The sequence below is a fragment of the Pteropus vampyrus genome, unplaced genomic scaffold, assembly GCF_000151845.1.
Source record: "Pteropus vampyrus isolate Shadow unplaced genomic scaffold, Pvam_2.0 Scaffold269, whole genome shotgun sequence".
Classification (NCBI taxonomy): Eukaryota; Metazoa; Chordata; class Mammalia; order Chiroptera; family Pteropodidae; genus Pteropus; species Pteropus vampyrus.
Window position 1 is genome coordinate 1,141,714 of NW_011889050.1, and position 16,515 is coordinate 1,158,228.

The 16,515-nt window shown below is 38.4% G+C and overlaps 1 protein-coding gene and 1 pseudogene across 5 annotated transcripts in view; both read left to right on the forward strand.

Moving 5' to 3' along the window:
• SEPT10 (septin 10) overlaps positions 1-8,018 on the forward strand; it is a 70,186-nt gene extending 62,168 nt beyond the window's left edge. For 3 of the 5 annotated variants that reach the window (XM_023520510.1, XM_023520509.1, XM_023520512.1), the window contains 3 exons: positions 2,014-2,201; positions 2,733-2,890; positions 3,950-5,152. In XM_023520510.1, coding sequence (XP_023376278.1) covers positions 2,014-2,201; positions 2,733-2,850 — 306 coding nt within the window. In that variant the 3' untranslated portion in view covers positions 2,851-2,890; positions 3,950-5,152. Of the gene's footprint in view, positions 1-2,013; positions 2,202-2,732; positions 2,891-3,949; positions 5,153-5,276 lie in introns of those variants that run through there. The other 2 variants (XM_023520511.1, XM_011375278.2) reach the window with 2 other exon arrangements.
• A 1,270-nt stretch (positions 8,019-9,288) lies between these two features.
• On the forward strand, positions 9,289-13,209 carry LOC105302326 (annotated as a pseudogene).
• Positions 13,210-16,515: the final 3,306 nt, after the last annotated feature.

A 16,515-nucleotide genomic window follows, 5' to 3' on the forward strand; every position in this document is an offset into this window, starting at 1 on the left:
GACAGCTCGCCTTCCAGGCAGTTAAAGCAAAAAGGGGCCACGGTGAGGTACAAAGCTCGGATTAAAGATACTAGTTCAATAGGAGAAGAATGTTGTTTCTAGCATTCATTTCTAAAAATGGATACTTTTAAAAGGATTACTGAACAACAGAATGTACAATATCCTTAGAAGTAGTGTTTACAGAAGATACAGCAGTGTACTATATTGGTAATTCAGTCTTGCGAGCATTAGTGAGTAGTTATCAACAGCACAGAGAGCTCCTCTTTTTAACTTTTTTGATTAGTATTTGAAAATGTGTTTGAATTAAGTGCCTGTCATAGTGAATAATGGAACCATGAGTGAGTGCTTCATATATATGGAATAGATTGTTTTTATTTATTGTTTTTATCTTTGAACTCCACATAATGTGAATAAGTCACATTCACAACTTTCCTCTCCCCTTTTAAAAACATTTTTATTTTTATAATTTTCTGGAATTTTTTAGTCAACCTCATGAATAATATAAGAAGTACTCTATAACCTTTCAAGATATTTAAGTATGCATATGCATATAAAGTGTGCATTAAAGTGATCAGAGGTATATATATCTCTATTCACATAACATAGATCTGCCCCTATATCCTCCCTTTCCAAGCTTTACCCTCCCTGCCACTCCTCTCCCAAATTTTAGGGGATGCACACATGCTCAGGGAGCTGCCAACTCTGTTTATACAACTGATTTGAATGACAACTAGGTGAGTTCCACCCTTTAAATACACACACACATAACATATATATCTTTTAATAGAAGCAGGAACCATTTAAATAAGCAAGTACTAAGGAACTGATGCTTCTCTAAAATGACATCCTCAGGAATAAAAGGATCTTATGGTAAAAGGGCCTTAATCTGTTTCAACCTTATTCCATCTCCATATAAATACTTCTCCTATCAGGAGTTTATTAGGATGTTTAGCTCTCTCCAATTTCTACCCTCAACCTCTAATTTTTAGTGAAATATTTCCTCAACTATTATATGCCGTCTTTTCTAGAAACCAAGTTCTGCTTTTTGTATGAATGCTAGGTTGCTGCCCAAAACTGAAAATACTAATTTAAAGTTTATCTAAACAGACCAGAGCATCAAAAAGAAAGTTATCTTTTTTGGTCTAGATATAGATTCTCTACTTGTGTTCATGACAGGCATGACACACAGCTGATTCATATGGATTCCACTCAGGTCTCTAGACTTTTTTTTTTTTTTTTCAGATAAACAGCAATTAAACCAGGGAAATCTGATGTTGTAATGTTACAGACTTTTGCAAAATTCATCTTAATGGCTGCATCGAGTGTATTTAGCATAAATTCCTTTTTTTTACTTTATTAGACACGGGCTATTTTTTTCCATTATAGTGTGAATTCTAGTAAGGTGAGGATAAAACTTTTTCTGAATTTAGGATTTCTTGATTTTTAAGTTTCAAGAAGGTCAATAACTTTAGGAAAATATAATAGACTTTTAAGGTTCTTGATTTCAGTTGACAGTTCATTCTTGCTTTCCAAACAGGTTTACTACCAGTATTAACTTTCAACAACTGTTTCACTACAGATAACTTTATTCGGAAAATAGAGGGTTTTTTTTTTCCTTTTTGATAACTTGCTACTGTAATTTGTGTCCCTCCCTTTTATTGGGCATGGATTTTAGAAACTTTATCTGAAGAGGTTTTATGGAGAAGCTGTTAAGCAAGAAAATAAAAACTCCAAGGAAAGATGAAGTGTTTTAAAAACAGGTTTGTTCATGAGGCTGTGGGCTTTTAATACATTTTTTTCTCATTTATTACATGGCAACTTATTTAAAATTAAAGTTACTAAGGCAATTCCATATATACATTTTTTTTCTCAAAGCATGAACTTTGGAGACAAGGAAATTGTTTATAATACTGTGCAAGTTTCATGAGCAGTTGTGTTTCTGGGCCGGAGAACATTCCTATGCATTTGCTGCCTTCCGTGTAATTAATGGGAACCCTCATCTTTGCTTCACAGCTGCAGGCCAAATTTGAGCACCTTAAAAGAGTTCACCAAGAAGAGAGAATGAAGGTTGAAGAAAAGAGAAGACTTTTGGAAGAAGAAATCATCTCTTTCTCTAAAAAGAAAGCTTCCTCCGAGATATACCAGAACCAGACCTTTATGGCTACGGGCTGCAATCTGAAGAAGGACAGGGACCGAAAGAAGTAAGCCACCCCCATCCGCCCTGTCTTGATAGCCCCTCCCCATCACTCTGCCTCATTCCCCTAGTTGGTCTTCATAGTGCTTCTTACTGCCCGTTTCCCTATTCGTAGGCCTCCTGTGACTAAAATGTCAGCTCCTTGAGAGCAGAGACCTTGTCCCTCTTGCTCACTGTCGTTGCCCTAACATCTAGAATAGCACCTGGCACATATTAGATGCTCAGTAAATATTTCGCAAAATTAGTGAATGAAAGAATGGATGAACAAAATAAAAATACATCACAGTGTAAAAAGGGCCAGTTGCCTGGGGGAAAAAGGGGCCGCTTTTATTTCGGTACCAGGCCTGTGGCTCTAGTACACATTTAACAACTACTGACCTACCGTTAGTTACGTTGAATTTCATATGTAAATGGAAGCTATATACTTTGTCGTTGAATCATAGATGTAAAATAATACTTGATAAACTAATTCTTAGGTTCACTTTTTTTTAACAAATTCTACTGATAATGATTTTGTGAGAATTTTTATTTTAATAAGGGAACCAGGCTATCGATTCGAATTCCTGTGCTTTGATGTCAGAGCCTGTGAAACCAATGGTGGACGTAAAGATGCAGAGGAAGGTAGAGAGGGCCCCAGTACAATGGGGTGGCCATGAGTAGCATTTGGATGATAATCTCAAGGCTTATAGGTTTGGGGTATGTGTTCAATCAAAGTTACCAAAGTTTTAGAAAATAAGTTTTTTTTCCTCTTTTGTACTGTGCACTTCATTTTATTTCCCACTTAAAATGTCCTTGTCAGTTTGCCTACTTGACTATTCTTGAAATTCATCATTGACTTGTTCTGTTGAAAATGCTTCTTTTTGGGTTTTTGCCTCAATTTACTGCAACTATCTCTGCTTTAGTGACATCAAGTCCTCTCCTTATGTTCTTCCCAGAGTAAAACTTCTGGTTTAATTTTATCGCCACATCTTATTTCAAACCCAGCATTTTCAGAATATTGTAATTTAACTTCAAAATAGTTAGGAAAACATAATGTTGATCCATGGTAGCTTTCCATTTTTGCAATAAATCCGCAAGGTTTTGGTGTGTTTAATTGACCTGTGGATGTTATAGTTTGGGGGAGAAGAAAGAAAAAAAAAATTATGTATGAACTTCTAATATAAGTTCTACAAGGACATTGTCTGTGTTTGTTCATGAATGTATCCATCCCCAGAGCCGAGCACAGTGCCTGCTACATAGTGGGCATGCAATTATTTGTCGAAAGAATGAATATGATTTATAATAGCTATGTTTATTCAGGCATTGAATTTCAAAAGATAAACTATAAATATATTTATTACTACTTTTCAGTGTTTTGAATTATAGAGCTAAGAGACTTTTACCTTTTTATCTTAATCCAGTGTTAATAAAACTGGATTCCCCTCTTTCATATATGAAAGATAATTTACATTTACCTTGTAGAAATTGGTACCCTGCTCCATTTGAGAACCATTGGTATGTGCTGTTGCTTACAGTATCAGGGACAAGCCCATAGTTTTTTGAGAACTCAGAATTCATCCTCAAGAAAAGAGAGTTTGGTGGGTTTTTTTATTTTTTCCCTTTCTAGAGTTCATAGCTATATAACCCATAGTATATTAGATGTTTATTTGCTCTTTCTGGAAAAGCTTTATAAAACTAATGATTCTAGTAATTTTTATTTCCTGTATGGTTTATTGTACCAATCAAAAGGGTTGTTTTTTTTTTTTCTCTTTCCAGCTCCAATTTTATGTAAAACAAAGGTTCCAGATCACAGAAGGTCATCACAAGCGAAAGTTATTAAAATGTTAGAAGTATGCTATGATTTTCTTGCTGGTTTTATTTGCTCTATCAGTTATTCTGTATCTGGCAAGTGGCCACAGTTATGGCCACTTATGGAAAAATATTTTTAAGTATAAGGTCAAATACATTAGCTAGAGTAGCTGATAGTATTTATATATTCACTGTTGTTAGAAATTTTAAGTTGCTGGTTTGTGATGAATCTATATTGTTTTTCCAGCTGCCTACTTATTGTTACTTTTTAAAGCATTATACCACAGACCAGTGTCAGTGCCATTGAAAATATAAAACTCATTCATATTATGGCTGATTGCATTTATATTCCAAGTTGAAACTTTTTTGTATATTCTAAAGGTAAAATTGGGAGAATATGTTTTAAAATGTATTATGTACCTGAAACTAACCTCTCAATAGTTTTATAGAACTTTTTAATTTTTATATAATTATCCAATTGATAATATGATCCTAAGCTTTTGTATCAAATTTTATATAATATGATGGCCTTCCATGCTTCAGTATGCCTTATTGTGGTTGATGTAGTATAGTGAGGAAACAAAATACGTTTAAAAGTAAAAACATCCAGGTATATAAATCATTTTTCTAGCGATAAGTACCTTGGAACCTGGCTATTACCACAGTATATTCATTAGGATATATTACATGCTGTCTTCCGGGGGAAAAAAATAAAGTTGAATCATCTTATTAAAAATATTTTCTAAGAAAATAACTGAACACCTGAATATTAAAATATAAAAATTTAGATAATTCATATCTCAAAGGATATTTAAATTCAGTGCCTTAGTATTCTCAGCACAATTTTTTTTTAAGTCATAGGATTATAATTTTTTATTTTTTTGTACTTGAATATTCTAAATAAAGCTGACATTTACTCTTGACAAGTAAAATATATCTACATATTTACTAAAATATGTTTAAATTACTTTAACTTTTCTTTTTACAAACTGTCGTCGTAAGAAACATTTTATCAAAATTAGTTCATTTAATTATATGTTTGAATTATTTTAAGACAGGTATTTTTCATACAACAAAACGTTTAACTTAGCCTATGTCAGATTCTGAACAGTGTTTTTTTCATGAAGTTGTACAAGTCGCAAATAAAACCTTATATTTTGTAGCACAATTTATCTGAACAAATACTTTACATTTTATTTTTACACTTGAAATTCACAAATGTCTCTTAGTCTTTTAAACCTTTAGTAAAGTAAGTTATAAGTATCACAGAAAAAGCTCTGAACTTTCTTCTCAGGATCAGTAATGCCCAGTTTCTGGAAGGTGGGAGCAGGAGAGTCGGTGAGTCCCTGAGGGCAGGTAGCATGTCGTACAGCGCACAGCCAGTGCCACAGCGCTAAGTGTTACCCAAGGAGAGTGTCATCCCAGAAGCTCAGTGACGTGATGTGAACGGTGGTTATTTGTAGCCATACTATAGCAAACTCTGTATAAAACAGCTATTCTAAACTTTAATAAAGTTACTTTTAAATGCCAGATTGGTTGTTGGCATGTTAAAACAAAGTTATTCAACTTTTAGTTGAATAGATTACGGACAGCTGCCTAAGACTCTGCACTTAACAGAAGGATAATCATTTTGTACTATACTAATGAGTCTGCTTTGAGAAAGACACATTACATGTGTTTCAACCACAAGGTGAATCTTTAATTTATTTCATGTATTTGGGGTTCCATACACAATTTTATTTTAGAAGAGTTACACGGCAAAAAAAAAAAAAAAACCACTTTAAAAACAATTGCATTATAATGTTAAATTCTCCTTACAAAGTCCTTATTATCCACTGGTGCTTAAATTAATAAATTTCCTGGGAACAAAATTAAGCTAGAAATGTTTTTGTTTAATTTTTTTTTCCCATAAAGCACGTGACACAGAATTGCCTCTCACTACCAACCATTAAGTTTTGTATGTACTACTCTGATTTCTAAAGCTCTTTCACATAAACTATGATTTCAGCTTTAAAACAACACACAGGAAGCAGCATTACAGGTATTATTATTATCCCCATTTTGAAGAGGAACTCAATTTAGTCCCCATGTTCCTCTTGGGCCAGGAGGCTATCCATGACCTCACAGAGGGAGCATCCACAATAGTGACAAGACAGAGCAGATCGGTGCGTAGAGGACTCTCATGAGGGTTTCTTCCTGTACCACAGAGCACGAGGAAGGAAGCATCCAGGGATGTGACTGGGTCTTAAAAGATTAGAAGCAATTTTTCAGATGTAGAAATGGAGAAAGGCAATCCAGGTGCAAGGAATAGCATATTTTTGATAAACCTATAGACTCTGGAAAGTGACTAAATATGAATAGTGAGTACAGGGGAGATGTGAGGCATGAATAATGGTGAGGTTTTAGAAAAAGAGTTTGTAAGGGCAATCTGGCAGGCAGTGGGAGCCATGGAAAGATCTGACCTTGTGTGGTCAGATACTTATCCAGAGTTCATGGGAAGATATACTGGGGGAGGAGGGTCTATCGCAGGGGCAGGCCGACTCATCAGAGAGGCTACAGTCTAGGCCCGTAGTTCTTAACACTGAGTATAAAATAACATAAGTGATGTTTAAAAAAAAATACTGATGCAGAAGAGAATGTATAGTAATGGTGGTCATTATATGGATAAATCCGATGACTATAAAACAATGTGTCTCATGGAGTTAGAAATACATAAAGAACTAAAATATAACATTACAGTGGCATATAAGTTGGAAGAGCAGGGTTAATCAAGTGATCTAAGGTTCTCATGTTAACTGGGAAGAAGATAAAAGTCCCAGTCAGCCAGGTAATGTGAGACTTAGTAAGAGCGCATTCAGGTGTGGGGAACTATAATTTTTGAATAGTAGAAAGAAAAATAGTCTAATAAATGGTAATCCAAAACGAAACAAGAAAATAAAGGAAATAAGATAGTTATGACAACCAGAAGGCATTTGGTAATTTGGTAGATTTAGACCCAAATAAATTAGTAATTACACATACTTCATGGTCTAATTTCCTTTGGATAAAAGTTTTTAAAAATCAGCAGTATACACTTCACAAGAGGGGTCTAAAACTTTCTGTCTTTATAGACAAGATAAGAAAAGGAACATCATGCAAACCCTAATCCAAAGCTAATGTGTAGCTATATTTTCTATATATTAAAAAAGTTTTAAGACAAAAAGCATCGTTACGGATGAAGATGTACACTTCAAATAACAGAATATATAACAATTCCAAATGTGTTTGTAATGTAGTAGCATATTTAAAGCAGGAATTGAAGAGAATAAATGGAGAAATAAGCGAACCCACTCGGAGATTTTAATAACACCTCTTTTATATGATAGAATAAGCAGACCAAAAATTAGTACAGATATGGGACACTTGAAAACTTTTAATGGCCTTGGCCAGGTAAGCATAATAGTATACCCAAGAATCACAGAATACAGAATTTTCAAGTACACTCAGAACGTTTATGAAAATTGACTATGTTTAACTTTAAAGCAAGCCTCAATACCTTCTAAAGGATTTACATCATATGCACTGTGTTCTCTGATCATAATGTAATTGATAGAAATCAATAACAAAGATTCTCGTACATTTCGATCTTAAGACATATACTTCTAAATAACCCATGGTCATAGAAGAATTCAAAAAGGAAATTAGAAAACACTTTGAACTGAATGATAATGAAAATACTATATGCTTGCAAGAAGCGGCTAAAGTCAAATTAAAGTCAAAATTCATAGTCCAAAATGCTAGTATTAGGAGGCAGGGAAAGGCTGAAACCAATGCTTTACACGTTCACCTCAAGCAGTTATGAAAAGAAGAGTAAACCCAAAGAAAAATAATAAAGAGAACAGGAATTAATGAAATAGAAAAAAATATCAAATGTTCTTATATTTAAGAGATTATTAAGGATGATAAACCATGACCAGAAAGACCAAGAAGAATGAAAACAGGCATAGAATGGCTAAAATTAAAAATAAATAACCCGACACTACCAAAAAAAAAAAAAGGATATGGAACAACTAGAAAACTCTACATTGCTGGTAGAAATGCAAAATGATTCAAACACGATAGTAAAGTTGGGCAGTGTCTTATACCCTTACCATATGTATTAGTTTTCCATGGTTTCTGTAACAAATTACCACAACATTAGTGGCTTAAAATAACACAGTATTCTGACAGCTTCGGAGATCAGAAGGCTGACCTGATCTCACGGGGCTGAAGCGAAGGTGTGGGCAGGGCTGTTTTCTAGGGCAGAATCCCTCTCTGCCTTTTCCAACTTCTTGAAGTTACTCAGTATTCCTTGGCTTATAACTTCCACCCCCATTTTCAAAGCCAGCAATATTGTGTCCTCACATTGCATCAGTCTGACCTTTTCCTCTTCCTCACTCTTCCATTTCAAAGCCCCTTGAGATCCTGTTTGACCCACCAGCATAATCTCCTTATTTGCCGATTAGATTAGCATGTACCTAACATTCAAAGGATCCAGAGATTAAGATCTTTAGGGGGATGGTCTGTGTGTCACGCTATACAACGTAGCTGTTCCAGTCTTAAAAAGTGTGCTCAAGATAAATGAAAATATGTGTCCATACAAGGACTTGTACTTAAACGTTTATAGCAGACTTTTTCATCATCTGCCAAACTCAAAACAAGCTGAATGTCCATCAACCGATGATGAACACATAAACAAGTTGTGGTTTATACAATGAAAAGGAAAAAAAAACTACTAATACACGCACAAACATGAATAAATCCAAAGGTATGCTAAGGCAAGGAAGATGCAAAAGGCTATATATACTGTATGACTCCATGTATGTGACATTTTGTCAAAGTGAAACTAAAGGGACAAATCAGCTGTGGTTGCCAAGCCTGTGGAGGAGGAGGAGGGCACCCTGGCTTTGATGGCACAAAGAAAGCTTTTGGAGTTGTGAAAATATCCCGTGTCTTTATTGTGGTGGTTACATAACTATGTGCATGTGTAAAAACTTGTGCAACTGTACACCTGGAAATTTTTTTACTAAATGTAAATTACACCCCAATAAGCCTGGCTTTTTTCTTAAAAAATAGAAGTTAAAAGGCAAAAACAATGGGAATGAAAAAATATCATTACAGATATTCTATTAGTAGAAATTAAAATGGCATACATTTGAAAATAGAGAAGGAATGATAAATTCATTAAAAATACGGATATAAGAATGGAAAATTTCATAATAAAAGACAATCCATAATTAAAATCTACGTAAAAGGTCACATGCGCAAGGCCTCTCTGCCGCTGCTGAGACGCGTTACTTGCCTCGTACCAGCTGGCCGCCCTCGTGGGCAATACCTCCCCCAGCGCCAAGGACATTAAGAAGATTCTAGACAGCGTGGGCTTCGAGGTGGATGACGACTGGCTCAACAAGGTCATTGGTGAGCTGAACGGGAAAAAACATCGAAGACGTCATCCCCCAGGGGATTGGCAAGCGGGCCCCCGTACCCGCCAGTGGGGCTGTGGTTGTCTGCGGCTCCTGCTGCTGGTTCCGCCCTGGCCGCAGCGGAGAAGGACGAGAAGAAGGAGGAGTCGGAGGAGTCAGATGGAGACATGGGATTTGGCTTGTTCAATTAGTGTCCCGCTCCCACAAACAAAGCCCTTTTTACGGAAAGAAAAAAAAAATCGGCATAAAGGTTAGGCTGAGTTAACTATCCCAGAATCCTAATGACCATGTATTGAAGAAAGCCGTTCTTTCACAAACTCCTTGTAGCAGGTGAAACAGTGCCCCACCCCAGAGATGCCCCTGCCCCAACCTCTGGAATCTGTGAATATGTCTCCTTGCCTGGAAAGGAAATTTTATAGATGTGGTTAAGGTTACAGCCTTGCAGTAGGGACAAAATCCTGATTGTCAAGGTGGGCCTAGTCTAATCATTCAGGTCCTTAAAAGTTGCGACCTTTTCCCCCCGCCGCAGTGGTCAGAGCAGTGAAGACCAAAGTAGGATCTGAGAGCTGCAACATCGCTGACTTTGAAGATGGAGGAAGGGTCCATCTTCTGAAGGGTCACAGGCAGCCTTCAGAAGCTGGCAACCGCAAGGAAAGGGATTCTCTCATGGAGCCGTCAGAAGGAACATTTTGCTTTTAACCTGGTGAAATCAAAGTGAGACTTCTGATCACTAAAATGATAATATAATTTTGTAGTGTTCTTACCACTAAGTTTGTGGTAATTTGTAACAGTGGCAATGGAAAACAAATACGTTCTGCAAGAATAAGTAAAGGAAACATTCCCATACTCATAAAGCCAGTATGACTTTTCAAAGCCTAATAAGGACATTCTGAGAAAGGGTAACTATAGTCTGATCTCATGCATCAACAGAAATGCAAAAATGCTAAACAAAATAACAAACTGAATCCAGGAATATATTTTTTAAAGTGCCACATATCAATGTTGGTTTATTCCAGGAACGTAAGGTTGTTGTAACGTGAAAAATTAATGTATCATAGCATGAACATTAAATGAAAAATCTATGATCATCCCTGCAGATTCAGAAAATATTGATAAAATTCAAACCTTTTCAAGATTTAAAAAACAGAAAAACTCTTAAAACACTGAATAGAAGGAAACTTTCTTAATTTGATACAGAATATCTGTTAAAAAAATAACCCATAGCAAGTGTCATTGGGGATGATGCTTAATGGGGACAGCTGAAGAATGGCCTCTGTCATCCCCTTTCATTAAACATTTTCCTGGAGATTGTAGCCATGGCAAGAGGGCAGAAAATAAAGATGAACTGGAAAGGAAGAAACAAAACTCAAAATTACAGGTTATATGGTTGTGTTTGCAGTAAATCCAAAGGAAGCTATAAACAAAGTATTAGAATCCATGAATGAGTCTAGGAAGGCTGTGGGGTACAACAGCCTACCTAATAATTTAAGAATAGTGATAAGAATAGTTGCTCATGCAAGACTCGGATGCCTAGAGTTTAAAAGTAGCTAATACTGTTCTATTCTCTGCAGAGCATCGTTTCTCCTGAAATTATATTCCTGACTCTGTCTCACTTGTGCCTTTCGGCCTCAACAGCTGTCCTGCATTTACTAGTTTGTACTCAGGCTCCTGCTCCCACACACCTATGCTAACTGTAGTTCAGAGTCAAGGTCAAGGTCTCTCACAAGGCCTACCCTCTCTTGGGTTCATGCAAATGGCCTTGTGCCTTTGCTAAGGCCCAAGAAGCTTTGCTTAAATGCCTGTCTGTGGACAAAGCCACTATAAGCAGCAGTCACTCCCAAGATTGAAGGAGCATGTACCCTAAACCTTAAATTCTGCCCGTCTAGAACTGAAAAGCTGACTGCACAACTGGAAACAACCTACAGGACACGAAGCCATGACATCCACCCATGTATCAAATCTGTGTTGCTAGGAGGCCGAATGATGGTTATTCCTGGTAGGGAGTGGTGCCCAGAGGGGACCTGAGGGGAGATTCTGAGGTGCTGGTATATTTCTTGATCTTGGTGTTGGTTATGTGGTTGTTAATGTTTTGTGACAATCCATCAAGCTGTACACTTATATGCGCACTTTCTGCAGTACTTTAACAAATATCTAGAAAGAAAGGATGGAGGGTGGGAGGGAGGGAAGAAAAGTACCCCCATGCTGATGTCCATGCACCTGGTCCCACAAAACCTTACCATGAATTACTTTGATCTGCATTATCCATTCTCTGTGTTATTTCTCAATGTTCCTGACCAATGTCATAAATGTTAGAATTTGGGAGGGCCTAATAAATAGCCCCTAACTTCCTCATCTGAGTTCTAAAAGAAACAAAAATAAAAATATGGCAACTGGAGACCAAATGTCACCTTTATTGCTGACAGAGATTAAACTTAGTGTGCAAGCCAGCTGAGCCTATTAAACGAAGCCCAGAATTATTAGGGTGAATCACCCTCCCAATCACAGGCAGTGCTAGGTGAGTGCAGGCCTTTTCTACTTATTTTATCTGCTACCAACTCACCTAAATTACCCAGCGTCAATCGGGTAAGACACGAAAACAAGAAACTTTTGGCCCTAGACATCTCTATAGCAATGTCGAGGGCCAAATACTATGCTATAGTCATCCATTTATTCTGTTGCCCTCCCAGCTCTTAGTTGCTCTTAAAAGACTTAGCAATTTTCAGACAGCTCTATTGTCTATGTTCCTGTTTGAACCCAAGGAAGCAGGTGGACGTGTATTACTATCTCCATTGGACAGGTAAGGAAATTGAGGCCTAAAGAAGTGAATGACCTCAGGTAACAGAGGCAGAACTGAAATTAGAATCTGGTCTTACCTGTCTCCTACTGTAACACCATCTACTCCAGGCATTTCTAAGTCTTTCCAAGTGAACGGCAACTGTTTATCCACAAGACTTGACTCTGACAGTCTCACACATCAACACACAGGCTTGCCTATAGAAAGCATATGTCCAAGAAGAAGTGAACTCAGTGGAATTTCTTTTGGGGCATCTGGAAACAGCTTATAATGTCCCTCAGGTTAGACAGAGGGGACAGCTTGCCTCCTCTTAGCAGAGCCATGTAGTATTCTCCAGGGCTTGTCCCTGTATTCCTCATTTATTTCTGTTTGTTCCTAATTTCTCACTGCAGACTTGTTAATTTCAGTGTTTTAAGGTGTTACCACACATAGAGAAAAATATTAGCTTTAAAAAGAGATGCTTAAAGAATGAAAAATCTTTAAGACTCAAATGAGTTTAAACAATGGGATTTCATGAATCTCAGATAAATATTTGAAAGCACGTCTTGCATTGTCATGTTATAGAAATTGATCAAAGAAAAGCTGATTTTCTGTACTGGTTAGAAATTATGTTTACTCATATGTAAACTCACAGTTCATATAACACGGTATCACTCTAATTATGCATTTCTACTTGCTAAAAGCTCATTTCCTTTTTTAAAAAATGTTTTAAAGTTATTCTCTTAAAAAATTGATATCTGAATGTGACGTTGAGTGGAGAATATCCTCGGAATGCAGACGTCGCCCCATGCTCACGTTGCCCATCTGACAGCCCTCGGGTCCACGGCTTTATCATTATTTCCCATGGAACGCCTCATCAAAATTTCTGCTTTAGAAGGTAGATGTTTTACTGTTCTTGACTAGCAGTTGCAAATAAAGCTTACCTGTGTTTTCAAACGGAAAAAAAAAATGTGTCTAATATTTCTTTTAAAGATACAAAGACTAGCACAATAGTAAGACAGTGATTTATCCTTTTTGTTAAGTTACAAAGACTTAACAAAAAGGATAAATCACTGTCTTACTATTCCTTTTGTGGTTCCCAGTTCACACGTGTGTGCATGAATTGATATATTGATTTTTCAAATGCTTACTTAAGAACCATCCATTTAAAAGTGAACTATTGTTATTTTTTTCCTTCTCATTCAACAACAATAAAAAGTCATGAAATTTGTCTTCGGTGCTAGACTTTTCTTCGTAAAAATATACACAGTTTGCCATAACCAAAATCATTTCCTTTTTAAATTCGGGGCGTTTATGATTCCCACCAGCAAATGCTGTTAAGGGATCACCATGCATCATGTGCGGCTGTGTGGCTCGTCATACTGTTAGGACTGCTGTCTCCTGGATGAGGGTCAGTGGTTTTGTGCTAGTTTCAGAACAAATGTAAGGCTTACCCAGTGTCTAAGAGGGTGATGCCAACTAAGATAGGTGAGGATTTAGCATATCATTTGAGACTGTCCAGAAAATATGTGAGAGATTTATAAGAGTGTTACAAAGCATAATGGAATATTTCCAGAGTTGACTGACTTAGGGAAAACTCTTGGCCTCTCAGAAATCTATCATTTGGGTAAAAATAACATGCACGATTACTTCGTACCTCAGTGACACATAGGATCTTAAATAGTGCTTGGAGTTCGTAAACAAAAGCAGTGACATACTAACTGTAAAAATAACCTCTACCTTTGGATAAATTGTTGATCTGGATAGTTTTCTCTGCTGTGTTTAAGGTGGACAGAGTATCATTTATCCGTTTGGATGACAGGACTATGACCTGTTTGCTAAGTGATATACTCCTGTCTCACATCCAGATAAGGGAGAAGTTATCCATTCATAACTTCCTAGGTTCCCATTTTCTATTTCTACATGAGCGTTTCAGGAGTCATAAGGATGAACAAGCTAAAATCCCTGCCCCTCCTGAGTTGAAGACTTGTTTGTTATTTAATATAGTGATGGGTTAGCATACTGATACTGCGTAAGACACTACCTGGGTACATTATATTATTATATTATTTCATTTATCCTCAGTACTCCAAAAGATAATTGTTTATCTCCCTCCTCTTAAAGGTGAGGAAACAAGTTCAGGAAGATTTAGACCTACTTCCCCCACCTTTCTGATCACCTATTCTCCACTTCCTGTGCTGGACCAGCTCCCGTAATCACTTGCAAGATGGCATCACCAGTGTTCTGTCCTCAGCCTCCCTTTTCTTCCCTTCACCTTCCCCTTCTCAGTCTCCTGTGTGCTCATCTACATCCTTCACTTCAGTTGCATGCTGATGGCTCCATATTTATAACTGTAACCTTCATCTCTCTCCCAAACACCAGATCCATATTTATACTCATCTGCTGAAGATATCTACTTGTGTGGTCCACAAACACCAAAAATTCAACAGTCCCAAATGGGGCCCCCGATGTCCACTCCTCACTCCTTCTGAGTACTCTAGTTTGGCTGGTGGATCACCATCTGCCCAGTTGCTCAAACCTGTCTCTCCAGGCTCCCACATGAGTCCCCCAGAGGGTTACACCCTCTTCCCTGCTCTGTACCAAGGAGACTCTGGGCACCTGCCCCACCTGCCCCACCTGCCTCTGGTAGCACCTTACCTAGAAATTGATCCCCTTGGCCCACATTGTCTTGTAACCCTAGCTGATTCAACTCGAGAGGGTTCCTTACCCACTCACAGCCATGTCCAGGTGGCTAGCAGCCTGTGGGACTAATCCATGTTTGGGGATGAGGGAGTGAAAGTAGGACCTGACACTATTTAACAGCAACTTAGCAGTATGGATCAGTTAGGACCTAGTCTGAAAGCGGGGAACCACACAATGTAATATGGGAACTGGTTTTACAGGTGTTGGAGAGCCAAAGGGGACACTGAGTAATGTGGAGATAGTAGCTGCAGGAGGCAATGTCCACCCCTGGGCAGGCGAGGGCCATGCTAATGGGGACAGCAAACAACTGCGGAGGAGCTAGTCCTTTGCCCACCACCCCCACCTCCCCAATACCTTGCCTGCAAAGCTGAAATACAGGCTATGGAGAAGCAAAGGAGGCGATGGGAAGATGGGTGTGAGCTGTGAGCCACATAGCCCAGTCAGATTCTTCTCTCCCTAAGAGTTTGAAGGGCAAGAGGTCGTAATCAGCCACAGCAAGAGTTGAGAGAAGCCGAGACATGGCAAGGGCCAGCATCAGTCCATTGAACACCCCCTTCTCTCTTTCTGTCTCTGCATGTGGTAAAATACAAGAAGATATAAAGATAAAAGTGACAATGTCAAACTTTACCCAAGCCCTGTGATTTTGGAAAACAGGGATGATTAGGGAAGCTCTCTTCACGTTCTAGGAAATGATTTACTGCCCAAAACTCCCCTCCCAATATGACTTACGTGAAGCCTATGATGCCCCTTGTTTACAAGAACAAGGCCAGAAACAGACCCTCCACCATCCCATTCGTTGTCTCATAAATGTTTAGATAAACTACTTGCCCCCACTGATTGATTGGAATAAAATGCTTGAACTCTGAGCTACTCTTGGCCTGAGGCAGTGTTATGGACCCTCCTGAGAATAAGCTGGTCTCTGTGTGAATACCCCACCCGGCCATTCTTTCATCCCTCTTCCCCACAGCCATTTCTCACTAGCTCATTCACTACTTCGTATAACAAAAACTTTCTTTGCCTAACCCCGAGTTACTGGCAGATTTTGTGATCAGAGCCTTCACCCTATTGTAGCAGTTTTCCTCTCCACCCCTTGCAACAATCATTTCCTTAGTAAGTATTTCCTTACTAAGTCTAGATTTGTTTTTGATTTGACAAAAGGCTTCCTGGCATGGGGGGAGAAGAATTCTCCAGGTGGGAGGTGGAGGCACCTCAGGTACGTGAGGCAAGGAGATGTGAGAGCTGTTAGTGCCTGTGGGTCGAGGGGCTTAGGGCAGGTTCCTGACGATCTGGGGGCTTTGGACTGGAGGACAAATGGAAACCAGTGACTGACCTGCAGTTGGCCCCTCTCTGTTCAGACCAAGGGTGCTTGTATGGACTGTGGATCTCTGGCTAACAGCCCCACCTTGGCCCTCACCCCCTCCACATGCACACACAAGCTGCTGCTCGTCTACCCTCAGTCCACTCCCGGAGATTTGGACTGCCCTGGGAGACTGTACCCAGGCCAGAGGACCACAGAAGCCCTGAGAGCCAGCTGGGGCCTGGGGTCACCTCATCCAGTGGAGAAGGGATAACTGGCTGTGCCCACCCTGGGAGTCCATGTATGCACAGCTGGGCAT